General features: G+C 37.8%; 1 protein-coding gene across 1 annotated transcript in view; it reads left to right on the forward strand.

Annotated features, from left to right (window-relative positions):
- The first annotated feature begins 235 nt into the window (after positions 1–235).
- LOC5566415 (RNA polymerase II subunit A C-terminal domain phosphatase SSU72) overlaps positions 236–13,926 on the forward strand; it is a 28,989-nt gene continuing 15,298 nt past the window's right edge. The window contains exons 1-4 of the mRNA XM_021854574.1: positions 236–365; positions 428–871; positions 10,953–11,082; positions 11,144–11,272. Of these exons, the coding sequence (XP_021710266.1) occupies positions 639–871; positions 10,953–11,082; positions 11,144–11,272 (492 nt within the window). The 5' untranslated portion in view covers positions 236–365; positions 428–638. The remainder of the gene's footprint in view (positions 366–427; positions 872–10,952; positions 11,083–11,143; positions 11,273–13,926) is intronic.

A 13,926-nucleotide genomic window follows, 5' to 3' on the forward strand; every position in this document is an offset into this window, starting at 1 on the left:
AATATTTCTAGATGGACACATGATTATTTTCTTTGTTCATCATTGGAAGGTCATTCGCTACAACCACGGTATTTATTGTAATAACACTTAGTTTGTGAAATAATCGTAAAACTATTTTTATAGACTATAGTAAAATTATTGTTCTTTGGCCTGATGGGTCTGATCCCTGATCGACTCTATTAAATTTTGTTATTTTTATCGACTCGTGTTGGGGTCGCTTGACAACGGAGGAACCCTACCGATTGTGTTTCTTCGTGTCAAACGTCAAACGCCGAAGCGGAACGCAAAAATTCACGCTCTCGCCTAAAATTGTGATATTTTTCCGTAAAAATCGTAGATTCGAGGACATTTCGTCGGCCAAATTCGTAATATTCGTTACTTCGGGTGTCCATCTGTAGGTAATTAATGAAGTTTTCTTCAATTTCAGCCGATAAGGTCCTAAAATCGAGGTGTGGAAAAAGTTCCTTTCCCGAGCACAAAGGCGAGAGTGTCATCGGAGGTGTGAGAGAAAAGTTTAGGCAGGAAATTTTGTTTATATCCACGAGTGCCGCTCAGCTGTTGTTTTTGTTGGTTGGCAACTGAAGGAACCACCAAGTCCCCAAAACTAGTTCACCGGGTCACTGTACCTTCTGACCGAAATGACGAATCAATACGTTAGCCCCCTTTCGATTGCGGTCATTTGTTCCTCGAACATGAACCGCTCGATGGAAGCGCACGGATTCCTGGCTAAAAAGCGTTTCAAGGTGCGCTCCTTTGGAACCGGCGACAAGGTAAAACTGCCCGGCACCGCTGCCGACAAGCCAAACATTTACGACTTTGGAACCAGCTACGATGACATCTACACTGATCTGGCCAGCAAGGACAAACAATAGTATCCTTTCCGATTCGCGGGGGATGATGGCAAGGCAATGCGGGTTCACTGGGAGGGACTGTATGCTTGTTTCGTTTTAGGTCCGCCAATTCCGGAAGTAGATTGGATTCCCACTAAGGATAATTTTTGTTCCATTTTCAGCTTTACTCTCGTTTGTCGCAAACCTTAAAAATCAGAAATGAAAGAAAGTTATTTTTCATTCGCTCATTTCTCTACCTCCCTCCCTACATTCATGTCTACCCAATCCATTCTGAACATCACATAGATCAAGCTCAGAAGTGGGGTTATGTGACGTTTAGCGGGAACAGTAGCGCCACCTATGGAATAATAGTGAAATGTTCATTGTTATTTCATCATTTTATGTGCAGGTGGCGCATTAGGTACCTATCATATTAAAAAAGGCGCGCGAGATTAATTGCAACACGTGCTCCGACTTGTACTTCCATGGACAAGGGTACACTACTCTCTCTAAAGTAAAGTTACGCAAAAACGGGCCATTCTGGACCAATACACCATGTTCAAAATTTTAATACATGCTGAAGAAAATCAATTTTGTGCTGATTTTTGCTTCGTTTTCTCAAACTTCACAACACATGAAGATGAGTATTGTGAAGTTTCTTCTTTGCCATATACATTGCAGAAAAGACGAAATTATCCCAGGAGCAGTTTTTCAGAATGTTTTATTTTTATGTTTATAAAGCGGTTTTAAACCCTGGAATTACCAAACATACATTTCGGCGCTACTTCACATCGTTTTGGTACCCACTTTCTGGTCGGATTACCCTAACTTGTTTCTCTTTTTTCATTATACATATATTGAAAGGCTTACACTAATCGGGCTGAGTTTTTAGCTGTCAACATAATGAATACAATGGACATTAAGGGGAGCAGGCCGAATGCCGTTAGGCCGTAATCATATTTGACCTTTTACCTATTCATCAGTGTTTTTTTCCTTCTTTTAAGATGAAGATGCTTCGAAGCCAAACCCTGAATTTTCAAGAGCACAGGGCTGGTAGCAAGTCACTTTTTAGTGACTTGGTCACTTTTTTCGACCTGGTCACTAAAAAGTCACTATTTCCAACAAAAAGTCACTGAAGTCACTTTTTTCAGGAAAATGGTCACTAAAGTCATTTTTTTGTGATCTGATGATAATGAAATTTAAGGCTGGGTTAGCTTTTCAAACTAAAACAACAACAAATAGATATTTGTTACTATAAAGACAATAATGTGATTTTGAAATCAAAGTGTCAAGATTCTTGACTCAAGAAAAGTAGAGACTTCTGGTTAACTATATTATTATTGAATCCTTATTATGGGGAGGGGCCCAGATAGCCGTAGCGGTAAACGCGCAGCTATGCAGCATGACCATGCTGAGGGTCGTGGGTTCGAATCCCGCTGGTTGAGGATCTTTTTGTAAAGGAAATTTTCTCGATTCCCAGAGCATAGAGTATCTTCGTACCTGCCACACGATATACGGTTGTGCTACTTTTCCCCGAATGTCGGTTCCCCGAATGTCGTTTCCCCGAACGCCAGTTCCCCGAATGCCTGTTCCCCGAATAACCCACTTCCCCGAACAGTTTTTGGCAATCATAATTGTCATAACTTTTTACATTTCAGGTAAGTGAACGTACTGGTCATCTGATATGCACCCTTCTTTATTTGATTGGCGGTTCTAAGGAGTTTTACCGTCCTCATCATTTTCGGCAACATGTGTATAGTCGAGAAAGATCAAATACCTCCTTCTTTCGATTGCCTATCGTTCTTTCTAGTTCACCATCTTGCTACTAAAAACTATTAGAGCTCCTATTCTAACAGTACCACTTTTCGGGGAACTGGGTCATTCGGGGAAATGGCATTCGGGGAAAAGGGTCATTCGGGGAACTGGCGTTCGGGGTACCGACATTCCGGGAAACGACATTCGGGGAAAAGTAGCACAATCACGATATACACATGCAGAAATGGTCATTCGGCAAAGAAAGCTCTCAGTTAATAACTGTGGAAATGCCCATAAGAACACTCTGTCCCAGTTGGGACGTAATGCCAAAAAGAAGAAGAAGAAGATTATGGGGAAGTTCAGCCCGAGACTGGTTCATCCCCACCCTTCCAGCTAACTTTTTGGAAGAATTCAAGTGAATATTCCGAAGACATTTCCGATAGAAAATTTAAAAATTTCCTGGGAAAAACTTTGGAGAACATTCTGGCAAAACTAAGAAAGCAACAGTAGGATAAATTTGTTGTCCGAAATATTTTCTTAAAGTTTGGCAAAAACCAGAACCAATATCTGATATGAGTAATCTACGGCTATACAAGAAATCCAAAATCAGGTTTCTGAAAAAAACGTCATCAAAACTCCTCCGGAAGATAAGCTAGAGACGGCTAGGAATAACAACTAAAATAAATTATAAAAGTTTGTCAGAAACTCGTCCAGGAAGTACTATTTTTGCTGGAAATCATTTCAGAAATCACATCAGAAATTCCAACGTGGTCGTGCGGTTAGTGTAACCAAGCATTTAACTGCATCGAGTCAAGGAGTGTGGGTTCGATTCCCGCTTCAGTCTGGAAAACTTTTCATCAGGAACGTTTTTCGATTGTGCCACTGGGCGTTGCATGCTAGTCCGTTGTCTAGTGTGGTGCTTCCTTCAAAGGGAAAATCGTCCACTGGAAGCATTAACGGTGTCTTTTTTTAATACATGTTTCCATTGATTAACCATTGACACTGTTTTTTACACGACTTTGGTAAACTATTTCCGAACAAAAAAACATGTTTCTATAATGAATGATAGAACATTGTTGGACGATAATAATTAATCAATAGTGTTATCAGTGGCTATTCTCTAACCCAAAATCTACCTGTTCATGAATTTCAGCAACAAATATGTGCTTTCTATCGTTTACTGTTTACTTTATAATTTAAATTTGCAAAATTAGTCATTTCAGGGTCGTAGATCAGATGAAACGTGAGGTTACGAGTCACCACTGATTAATGTGATTATTTTCAATAATTCATTTATTGAAATTCTAATCAAGTTCTGATTCTTTATGCACGACATTCAACTAATTTATTCTCGAATCCGTTAATAATCAATTGTGTTCTGGTGTTATTGTTTTTTTTTTTTGGATTCTTTATTTTACAGAAATTCTGCCACAAATTTAGCATGAGTTTCTATTTTTCGTATGTTTTTGAACTCGGAAATCTGTCAGGATTTTTTTTTCAAAATGTTCTGAAATTTATTCTCAATTTTCGCCACAATTTTGTCTACAATCAAACCTTTTTCCACGATTTATTCCACAGCTTTGTTAAGAAATGCTTCAAGTAATTCATTTTGCATCTCTACTTCAAAATCTTGCCAGTAAGTTCATCATGTACAGACGTTTTGTTAAGAGGGTAGTGCTTCGTGAAGCCCAAGCAGGACAGTTCAGTTTTGCGTCGTCCGATAGATTTGGCTCACGGTTTTGCGCATGTTTTCGTCGCCGGAGATTTTTTTTTTTCCTGTTTTCAAGCGTCTTGCTGGGTAGTGCTTCGTGAAGCCCAAGCAGGACAGTTCGGTTTTGCGTCGTCCGATAAATTTGGCTCACGGTTTCGCGCATGTTTTCGTCGCCGGAGATTTTTTTATTTTTTTTTTCCTGTTTTCAAGCGTCTTGCTGGGTAGTGCTTCGTGAAGCCCAAGCAGGACAGTTCAGTTTTGCGTCGTCCGATAGATTTGGCTCACGGTTTTGCGCATGTTTTCGTCGCCGGAGATTTTTTTTTTCCTGTTTTCAAGCGTCTTGCTGGGTAGTGCTTCGTGAAGCCCAAGCAGGACAGTTCAGTTTTGCGTCGTCCGATAAATTTGGCTCACGGTTTCGCGCATGTTTTCGTCGCCGGAGATTTTTTTATTTTTTTTTTTCCTGTTTTCAAGCGTCTTGCTGGGTAGTGCTTCGTGAAGCCCAAGCAGGACAGTTCAGTTTTGCGTCGTCCGATAGATTTGGCTCACGGTTTTGCGCATGTTTTCGTCGCCGGAGATTTTTTTTTTTTTCTCCTGTTTTCAAGCGTCTTGCTGGGTAGTGCTTCGTGAAGCCCAAGCAGGACAGTTCGGTTTTGCGTCGTCCGATAGATTTGGCTCACGGTTTCGCGCGTGTTTTCGGCTCCTAAGATTTTTTTTCTGTTTTGGAGCGTCTTGCTGGGTGGGTGTTTGGAGGGCACAAGCAAGACGGTTTGTTTTCGGGACGCCAAGAAGTTTTGCTGTCAGTGTCAGTTTTGTGCTCGGTCGAGGATGGATTACCAACTGGTGAGTTCGTTTCATTCTTGTGATAACACATATTTTCTTGAAAGCGTAACTTTTGAGTAATTTTAGAACAAACTTTGTATGGTTCGTCACTATAAGTGTCGGCATTATGTTTTTTTTTCTTATACAGTTTCAATATACATATATTTGTCTCTTTTATACGTTATTAAAGATTGTCTTTTGAATTGTTCGACATTGTGAATGTTGACGTGTTTTTTAAAACTTGTACCATATCGAGACAAAATGCACAGTGATACTCATATGTGATTTTCAAACAAACTATGTATGGTTCGTCACTGCAGGTGTCGGCATTGTTCCTGTTTCATATAATTTAAAATATATACATGTTATTTTCGGTTTTCGTCATTAATAAAAACATCTTTTGAATAGAGTAGTGTTTGATCCTTCGACCTTGACACTTGCTCCTGCTGGGGCGGGTGATGAGGGCAGGATCAAATATGTCGCGCGTCGGTAGTGAAGCGGTGAAAAAGTGATCGGTTCGTAAGTAGTGTTTGATCCTTCGACCTTGACGCTTGCTCCTGCGGGGGCGGGTGATGGGGGCAGGATCAAACTTGTCGCGCGTCGTTCGCTCAGAGAAATGAAAAAGCGCCGCGGATCGTTAGTAGTGTTTGATCTATTGATCGCGTCGCTTGCTCTTGTGTGGGCGAGTGACGAACACTTGTTCGGCGTTTAATGCGATTATCGAATTATTTCGCGAATCCGGTTAGGCGTGATTATATCATGGCTCGCATCACCAAACATTGGTGACTCCCAGATCTTTACCTTATCCCACTAACCCAATATCCTCTCCATGACAACCGTGGAGATGCAGAGGTGATCTCGGTCTCTAGTAACAACGGTAGTCACACTAACATTCCTTCCCTTCCCCGATGACCGTAAGGACGTGGCCGGCGCCGTTATTGACTTTTAAATTTGAGCTCTCGATTTGTGCACATTGAAGAATGGTAAGCTAATCCCAAGCCCCATTCATTAATTCCCTGTGCAACTTCGATTGTTCTGGTCAATCACGGAGTAGCAACTACGAATTGTACGGTCATCTATGCTTATGCTATGCTTATGCTTATGCATGTACAGACGTTTTGTTAAGAATTCTATCACGAGTTTGCTTACCAAAGTTCATGTATTTAATTTTCTTCTTTTAATTGAAATCAGAAATATAACCTAGTAACCTTATTTTAAGCTAATGTTCGTCTCGTAAATAATGATAAATTAAATCTCGAAAAAGGTTATCTTCTTGACCATTTATGACAATCAAGTCTTATCTCGGACAGATAACTGTTACGAAAGGTTTGAAATTACTGCAGTTCTCTACATTCTAAACTCGCCCAATATGTAGAATGGTTAATATTCACATTGACCATATTGTCATTTCTAGTCATTAGTTAGATTAGTTAGTGGCAATATGGGCCACCTAAGGAAAACGCCATGGAATGCATAGAAAAACAGCAAAAACTATCGTTTAAATGCAAGTGACTTATACTATAAACTGTTTTCTTCCATGTTATGTCGATGATTAATGTTAACATTAACTTACAAATTACTTTAGGAACGTTTTTGAAAACCATGGTTTTCTGCGTGTTCACCAACCATATGGGGCATTATGAGCCACCCAACGGGGCAGTATGCGCCACTTCATTCAATCATATGATTTTTTTTAAACAATAATGTAGAGAAGAGCTAATGATAAATAGTAAAATACTGGAAAGGAAATTTGAGTAGTTTTGTTTAAAATTATTAATTCTAACGGCTTATTTTGATACATACATAACATATAATAAATATACCATGTAATTCTAGTATTAAATTGCAACACTTAGTTCAACCTATTTGCTAGCTAATTCTTTCTCTTTTAATGGTGCACCAAGATGAATATACAGTAAAAAACATAATCTATTTAGGCATAATATTTAGGCAATGCAATTTCATGTTCAAAATACCGTTTTTTACCTTAAATCTAGGAGGCTCATTTTACCCCGCCATTTCACTTTTTAACCCATTTAGGCCTGAGTGAAAGCAAAAATACTAAAACGCTTACCACTCAGCGAATACGGATTCAAATATTTTTTTATCAGTATACTGGCCCACATATCTAGTTTCCAGAAGTGGCCAGAGGAAGTCGGGAATGCTCCTGTAGCCGGAGTTATTGCGGTGGGTTACTGGAACAAGTCGGGTGAAAAAGGCGATTTTTTGGGACATGCCAAGTTATCTTTATTTATTTCCAATTGCAATCATTTTAATTTGCATAAATCATTAAGATCTGATATTCAACATTATAAATTAATAGTTTTGCACCGTGTAGAGTGTACCAGATGCGGCCACTCGGACTTGATGCCCTGCGGAATCTCCCGGGGACCCGAAAATGGTCATTTGTAAGATCAATCAAATACAGTTGACATAAATATTCAATTTAACCGATTATCGGAAGGTTTACGCTGATGCGTTTTTCTCAAAACTACTTGATATAGTGGTCACATTACAGCCGATTCTGGAAATTATCTGTGACTTGAATTTTGCCTACCTCCAATGGTACAGAAGCACAGAACTCTTGTCACCCGACCTGACCCAGTGATTCACCGCAATAAATCCGGCCACATGAACATTCCCATGGCCCTTTTACCAATTTTATAAATTAGATAGGTGTACCAGCATACCGACAAAAAATAATTGAAATCTGTTGAGTATTCGCTGAGTGGTAAGCGTTTTAGTAATTTTTCTTTCACTCAGGCCTAAACTGCCCATAATCGCATAACAGTCCCATGTCGACGTTTGACTGTTTTGCGTTTTTTGCATAAATCAACTGAATATCGTCAGAAGCTCGATAAAAACTGCTAAAAAAGTAGCCTTTGTTCCTAACTTGTACAAACACAAAACCAACTTGTGTTGTCCCATCTTAAAAATATTCGCATAACAGTCACATCAAAGTCCGTATAAAGACATAGTGGTCGGGTTCAGAATGGGTGACACTTCTAATACTACATTCGGTCTCTCAGTACTACTAGTTATTCACTGATGTGTAGCGAAGTAAAGGGAAATCAAGTATACAGTGAAACCTCCATGAGTCGATGTTCTATGTCTTAATATCGACTCATAGAACCATGCTAGAAACTAAATTTCATGGTAACTATGATGAATCGCTTAAAAAGCTTTACAAAGCAATTCTATTCCAAGCAACAGATTAGCAAGTTTCGTCCTGAATCAGTTGTTCTGGAACATCTCGAATAATTTCCACCGGATTCCATTTCCGCATTATCCAAAAGATGATCTTCTGGGTCTCTTATGACTGGGGATCATCACTATTAAGCGCATTCCACATCATGACGTGTGTTTTGAGAAATCGTTCAATCCGGTGATTTTTTTTATCTGGTGATTCATGTATGGACATACAGTGAACTATCCGTAACTCGATATTCCGTATCTCAAAATCCAGTTATAGAATGTGTAGTAAATGTAGGTTTTCATGGATACCTCGATGGTCCCTTGAACCAAAGTTGCCCTGATTTTGTGTTCTTTAACACGATATTTCCCTAACTCTATAGTCGCCTTAACATCGAGTTACGAGTTAACTGTACTATAATAACTATTTTTTCGGTCAAAGAACATAAATAGCAAATGAAACAACCAGTGCTTTAACCCTTTTAAATTTTTGTTTTCGATCTAAATATTATTTTTCGTTATCTAAAATCATTCTAAACACGTTTTGGGCAATGAATTATTTTTCTTCGCAAATTTATAAATTTTGATTTTTGATTTTTATTATTTTTATTTTCGAACATCCCTATCCTTTTAATTTTTTTCTTGAAGCCTCTTTTGGTTACTGATTTTTGACAATAATAAAAATTTGAGTTTTTACTATACTTTTGAAAATATGATTTTTTTTTATTTTTTTCTGGAACATTTTTTATTTTCCGTGTAATTAACGGAAAAACAGATTTGAAATTATTTCAATACCATCAGGCTCTTCTTCTGTGAAAGGTTGATCGTAGAAAAATATAAAATTTACGAATTGTTTATAACACACGTTAAATGAATCCCAGGCATTTGTAGGTTATATAAGAAAATAATGTTTCAAACAATTTTCAATAATACAAATAAGTTTCAAAAATCATAAAAAACTTTTCTTATATGCGTGTTATGAGTCAAGGTTTAAGCCAAAAATAAAATCATTTTAATTTCCGAGCTACGAAAAAATACACAAAATTCCAAAGCGTACCCCGTCTAAAGGCGGGGTTGGGTATTAGAGGGTTAATAACAATGAGTGTTTTAGTAGCTGTCGAACGAGCCGACGAACATAATGGGACTGGTATGCAAATATATTGGTATATTATATTGTATATATTCGCATAACAGTCTCGCTACGATTTTTGTGCATTTTTAGGGTAATTTTCAACTTGAATTCAATTTGAAAATTTGATTAGGTTTGTTCGTGTAGTCAACAAATAGTGATAAGTAGAAATATACACATTTTAGGCCAAATAGAGACCCAAAATGGAGCGAAATTGTTTCCACATTTCAATCGTCTGTTTCTCAGTTTGTCGTTTTCCAACATGGGACTGTTGTGCAAAGAGGGGCAGTATACGAGTTAAATAATATTCTATTTTCCAATAATTTTGTTTACGAACAAAACTGATTTAGCGCACGAATTGTTCAGTATTATCAGAAGTTTGAATGGATTGATAAAATTTACCAGAATAATAAATATAATTGTCTTAAAGCCTTAATTGAAAACTGACATAGTTATAAGCTTTTTATGACAAACGACAAATTTGTACATTTTCGTGAATATTTCGAGTACCGTTTTGACTCATATTCCGAACACTTAAGGCCAACAGTGACTTCAAATGCATCTGATTGACATAAATTGGCTGATATTTGTGTAAATTTTCATTTCTTCGCAAAGTCTAACTGTTAGCTGTTGGGTGTACCGATAATAATGTTAATTTAATTAGTTTTAGTATTGTTTTTACGTTAAAGTATAGAACAACATTTTGATTCAAATGCCGAACACTGTGTTCATTCTGTCTCATATTCCGAACACCTTGATTCAAATTCCGAACAGCACGAATAAATCGTATTCAAATGAATAATTTCGCAAATAAATGTATCTGAGCTTGTTCTACTAGTCTCAAACTTGAGAATCATCACTACTCCCGCAGTATAAATGATATTGGAGACGTTAAAATTGAATGGCAATTGACTACCGTTTCCTTGATATTTGGTGACATATTTCAACGAAACATTTCAACCAAATCGTCATACAAAAACCGAGTGTTCGGAATTTGAGACAAAACGGTACTAAAACGAATATTTTTACGGTTTTTACTATGGTGGCTATTCGAAGCATCCTCTAGCAGATCATAATGACACTAGACATTAAAACACTGTTTTTGACCTTAAATCCGGGTGGCTCATATTGCCCCGTATGTTCATATTGCCCCCATTGCCCCTACCTATTTTTCCACGTAAGTTCGATAGGTGAAAATTACCAGAGCCTCAATTGATGTTTATCTTTGGATTGGCAATTGTTACCTTTGCCAGATAAAGACAGGGCAAAGTTCATTATGAGGGATCTACGTAATTTTTCACGTAGTTTTGACGTTTGGATTATTTTGAGTGTAAAAATAATTCACAATTCATTATTACTATGCTACGCATAAAAGCATAACTGTCTCATAAAGTTGTCTCAACTTTTACTCATCGCAAAATATTCCTTTTCATATATTCTTGACAACGCATATAAAAAGATTATACATCATGCCATCGAATCGAAATTTTCCTTAACCCCCCATGAATCAATTTAGTTACACACAAAACGGTCTCCTGCACATGTTAGATCGAAACCGTCGGATCAAGCCTTCCCCGGAGAAGTTTCAACTCTGCACCGAACGATTCGATGTGCTGGTCACGTGCGAAGAGCGTGTCTACGATCAGGTAATAGTTCCCTTTATTAAGTTCCTCTATGTATCTGCAATGTCCTCATTCCCTCCGATAGGTGATCGAATTTATGGAATCGAAAACTCCCACCTACAACCTGCCGGTGCATGTGATCAACATCGACATCCAGGATAACCACGAGGAAGCGACCGTGGGTGCGTTTGCGATATGTGATCTTATTACCATGGTAAGTGACCCTGACAGCGTTGGCTGTGCTATCGTTAGAAATAAACGGAAACGATGCCGCTTCGAGTTATTTCTGAGGGACAACTGTGACCACAGAATCATATTGTACCGAAAAACGGCTTCAATAAACGTCTCCTTCTTCTGCACACATCCCGGTGTCTTTTATCTGAAATCACTCTTGCGCTCTGTCCTACTTTGTCGTCCACTGGTCGTCCATTCGAGTTAACTCATAGGTACTTAATTTATAAAAATCCTTAGCGTTGCCAACCTTTCAGATTTGTCTGAATATTCACGATTTTAAGACTCCATTTGACAAATAAAAATTAATTGAATTTTTAAGGTTCTCTTCTCCTCCCTTCCGTTTCAAGCATATCTGCACCCTACTATATTGTTCTTGATGCAAATCTCACTTTTGTAGTTTATGGAGTGAATCGAGAAGTAATAAGCTACAATCGTGATGCTTGCTAAAGCTGAATGCATTTTTGTTTCGAAATTAATTTTAAATGTTAACAATATGTGATTTTTGAAGCATTTTCGAGCAGTTCACTAATTTATTGCAAACGAAACTGATCGAAAAAAAAATATAACATCAATTATGTTGATAATTACATGCCTTTTACAAAAAATATTTCAAAATTCCAACAGCAGCTAAATATTATCACCAATAATGGAAAAACAGCACCGTGGTATTGTATATAGAGGATATATACAGTAGGGCGATTCAAATTAAAAAAAAATGTTTGAAAATCCAATCTCCCATATACTCCTTACCATCCTTACCATAAAAATAGTGTTCTGTAAAATGTTCAGCTTTCTAGGTGGTGATTTAAAGGTGGCCCAAAGACAATGTAGGTTTTTATGGAAATTATTATGGAGAAATTTTGAGAAATGTTCCAAACACGCTAGTACTGTAATGTAAGTAGAAGCTCATCATCCCATATTGAAAATTTATTCTTCAAACCTTAATGAAGGATGTTACTGAAGAAACAAATCCATTTTGAGCTAATATTGTTTGGTATTTTTGTGCATGTTTGCAGGGCTCCCATATTAAGCTGAATAATAGCAAACAAACTCATGAATATCTCTTCTGCTATCCGTCGGATTGAATTTGTAATTTGGTAATTTCTATATAAATATTTGAATTGGCCACATCCCCGGGGCACTTGGAACCTCGTATAGAGTGGTTATCGCAGCCGTTGGTTCTAGAAATGCTTCCGAAAGCATCACCTTAAAAAATCTTGAAATGTGATACTCATGTTGATAGGCCACCGTAGATTGGCCACTTCCCCCAGGGCAGCTGGAACCTACTATAGAGTGGTCAGAGCATCTATTGGTCTTAAATATTTTCGTGGAAGTATCATCTTGAAGTTTAATGCTCACTTGGATATAATTTCGTTTGATATACATGATTGGGAATACAAACGTGAGTGACCTTATTTTCCGAAACCAGTTTTACGGAAATGACTATACAGTCGACCCTCCATAACTCGATATTCAAGGGATTTCCAATACATATTTGCTATAATAATCGAACTTAAATATAGAATGATACATCTGTTTCGAAATAGCATCGAAAAAATCAGAACTAATGTAGTCGTTTACGAATCTTTAGAACGCCAACATATCTTCTAGTCCGGTCTGTCTGAACACCGACCAATTGGTTCTAGTTCCTTGGAAAAATGTTAACATCTAGGTATGTAACTTTACACCAAAGATTATATAAAGACCTCCATGTCCCTTGCAATTGCCTTAAATTTGATGGCACATAAGGTGGTAATAGCATAGATAGACTGTACATGTCAATGGTTGCTACTCCGTGATTGATCGGAACTGGTAAGAATTACACTAGGATGTAAATGAATAAGGGATGGGAGTTTCCGCTTACTCTCGAAGTGCAATTTTAACAGATCTAATATTATTGATCAATAACGGCGCCGGCCAAGTCCTTACAGTCAGTTGGGATGGGGATGGACTGTTAGGGTGTAATGATTGTTGCTTCTAGAGACCGAGAATACCTCTGCATCTCCACAATCACCACAGGAAGGGTGTTTATTAGTAAGGGAGGAAAAGATCTGGGAGTCACCTTTGGTCGGTGATGCAATCCATGGACAAGGAGGAAAAATAAGGCTTATACTCAAAGCTAGTTTTGTATTTTTGTCTCGAGAAGTTTTTGGTAGAAGATTTCAAAGATTTTTTTTATGATTGGCGAAAACAGAAAAATATATGTATATATTTTAAATTAAATGAAAAAGGAATTATGCCGACACTTGTAGTGACGAACCATACATAGTTTGTTTGAAAATTACATATGAGTATTACTGTGCATTTTTGTCTCGAGATGAAAAGTTTTTGGTAGAAGGTAGAACCCTCCCCTTGGTTATGCGACCTTGCCGCGATGGGAGGGCATAATCCATTAGCCCATAGGATGGAAACCAAAGGCGTAACCTGTAGTGGTGGTATCACATTTTGGCATTTTTTGCTTAAAGCCGCGTCATAATTCATATGGCATAGATGCAATAATATCTCGGATGTGATCCAACGGACATTCTGCGTCATTGATAGAATTGATGCCCATTTCAAATAATTAATCTATTCGAAGTGGACATTAATACTATTGGTGACGTTCAGTTTGCCTTTTGCTAACCAGAATGATCC

Source organism: Aedes aegypti, chromosome 3 (genome assembly GCF_002204515.2).
Source record: "Aedes aegypti strain LVP_AGWG chromosome 3, AaegL5.0 Primary Assembly, whole genome shotgun sequence".
In the NCBI taxonomy this organism is placed as follows: Eukaryota; Metazoa; Arthropoda; class Insecta; order Diptera; family Culicidae; genus Aedes; species Aedes aegypti.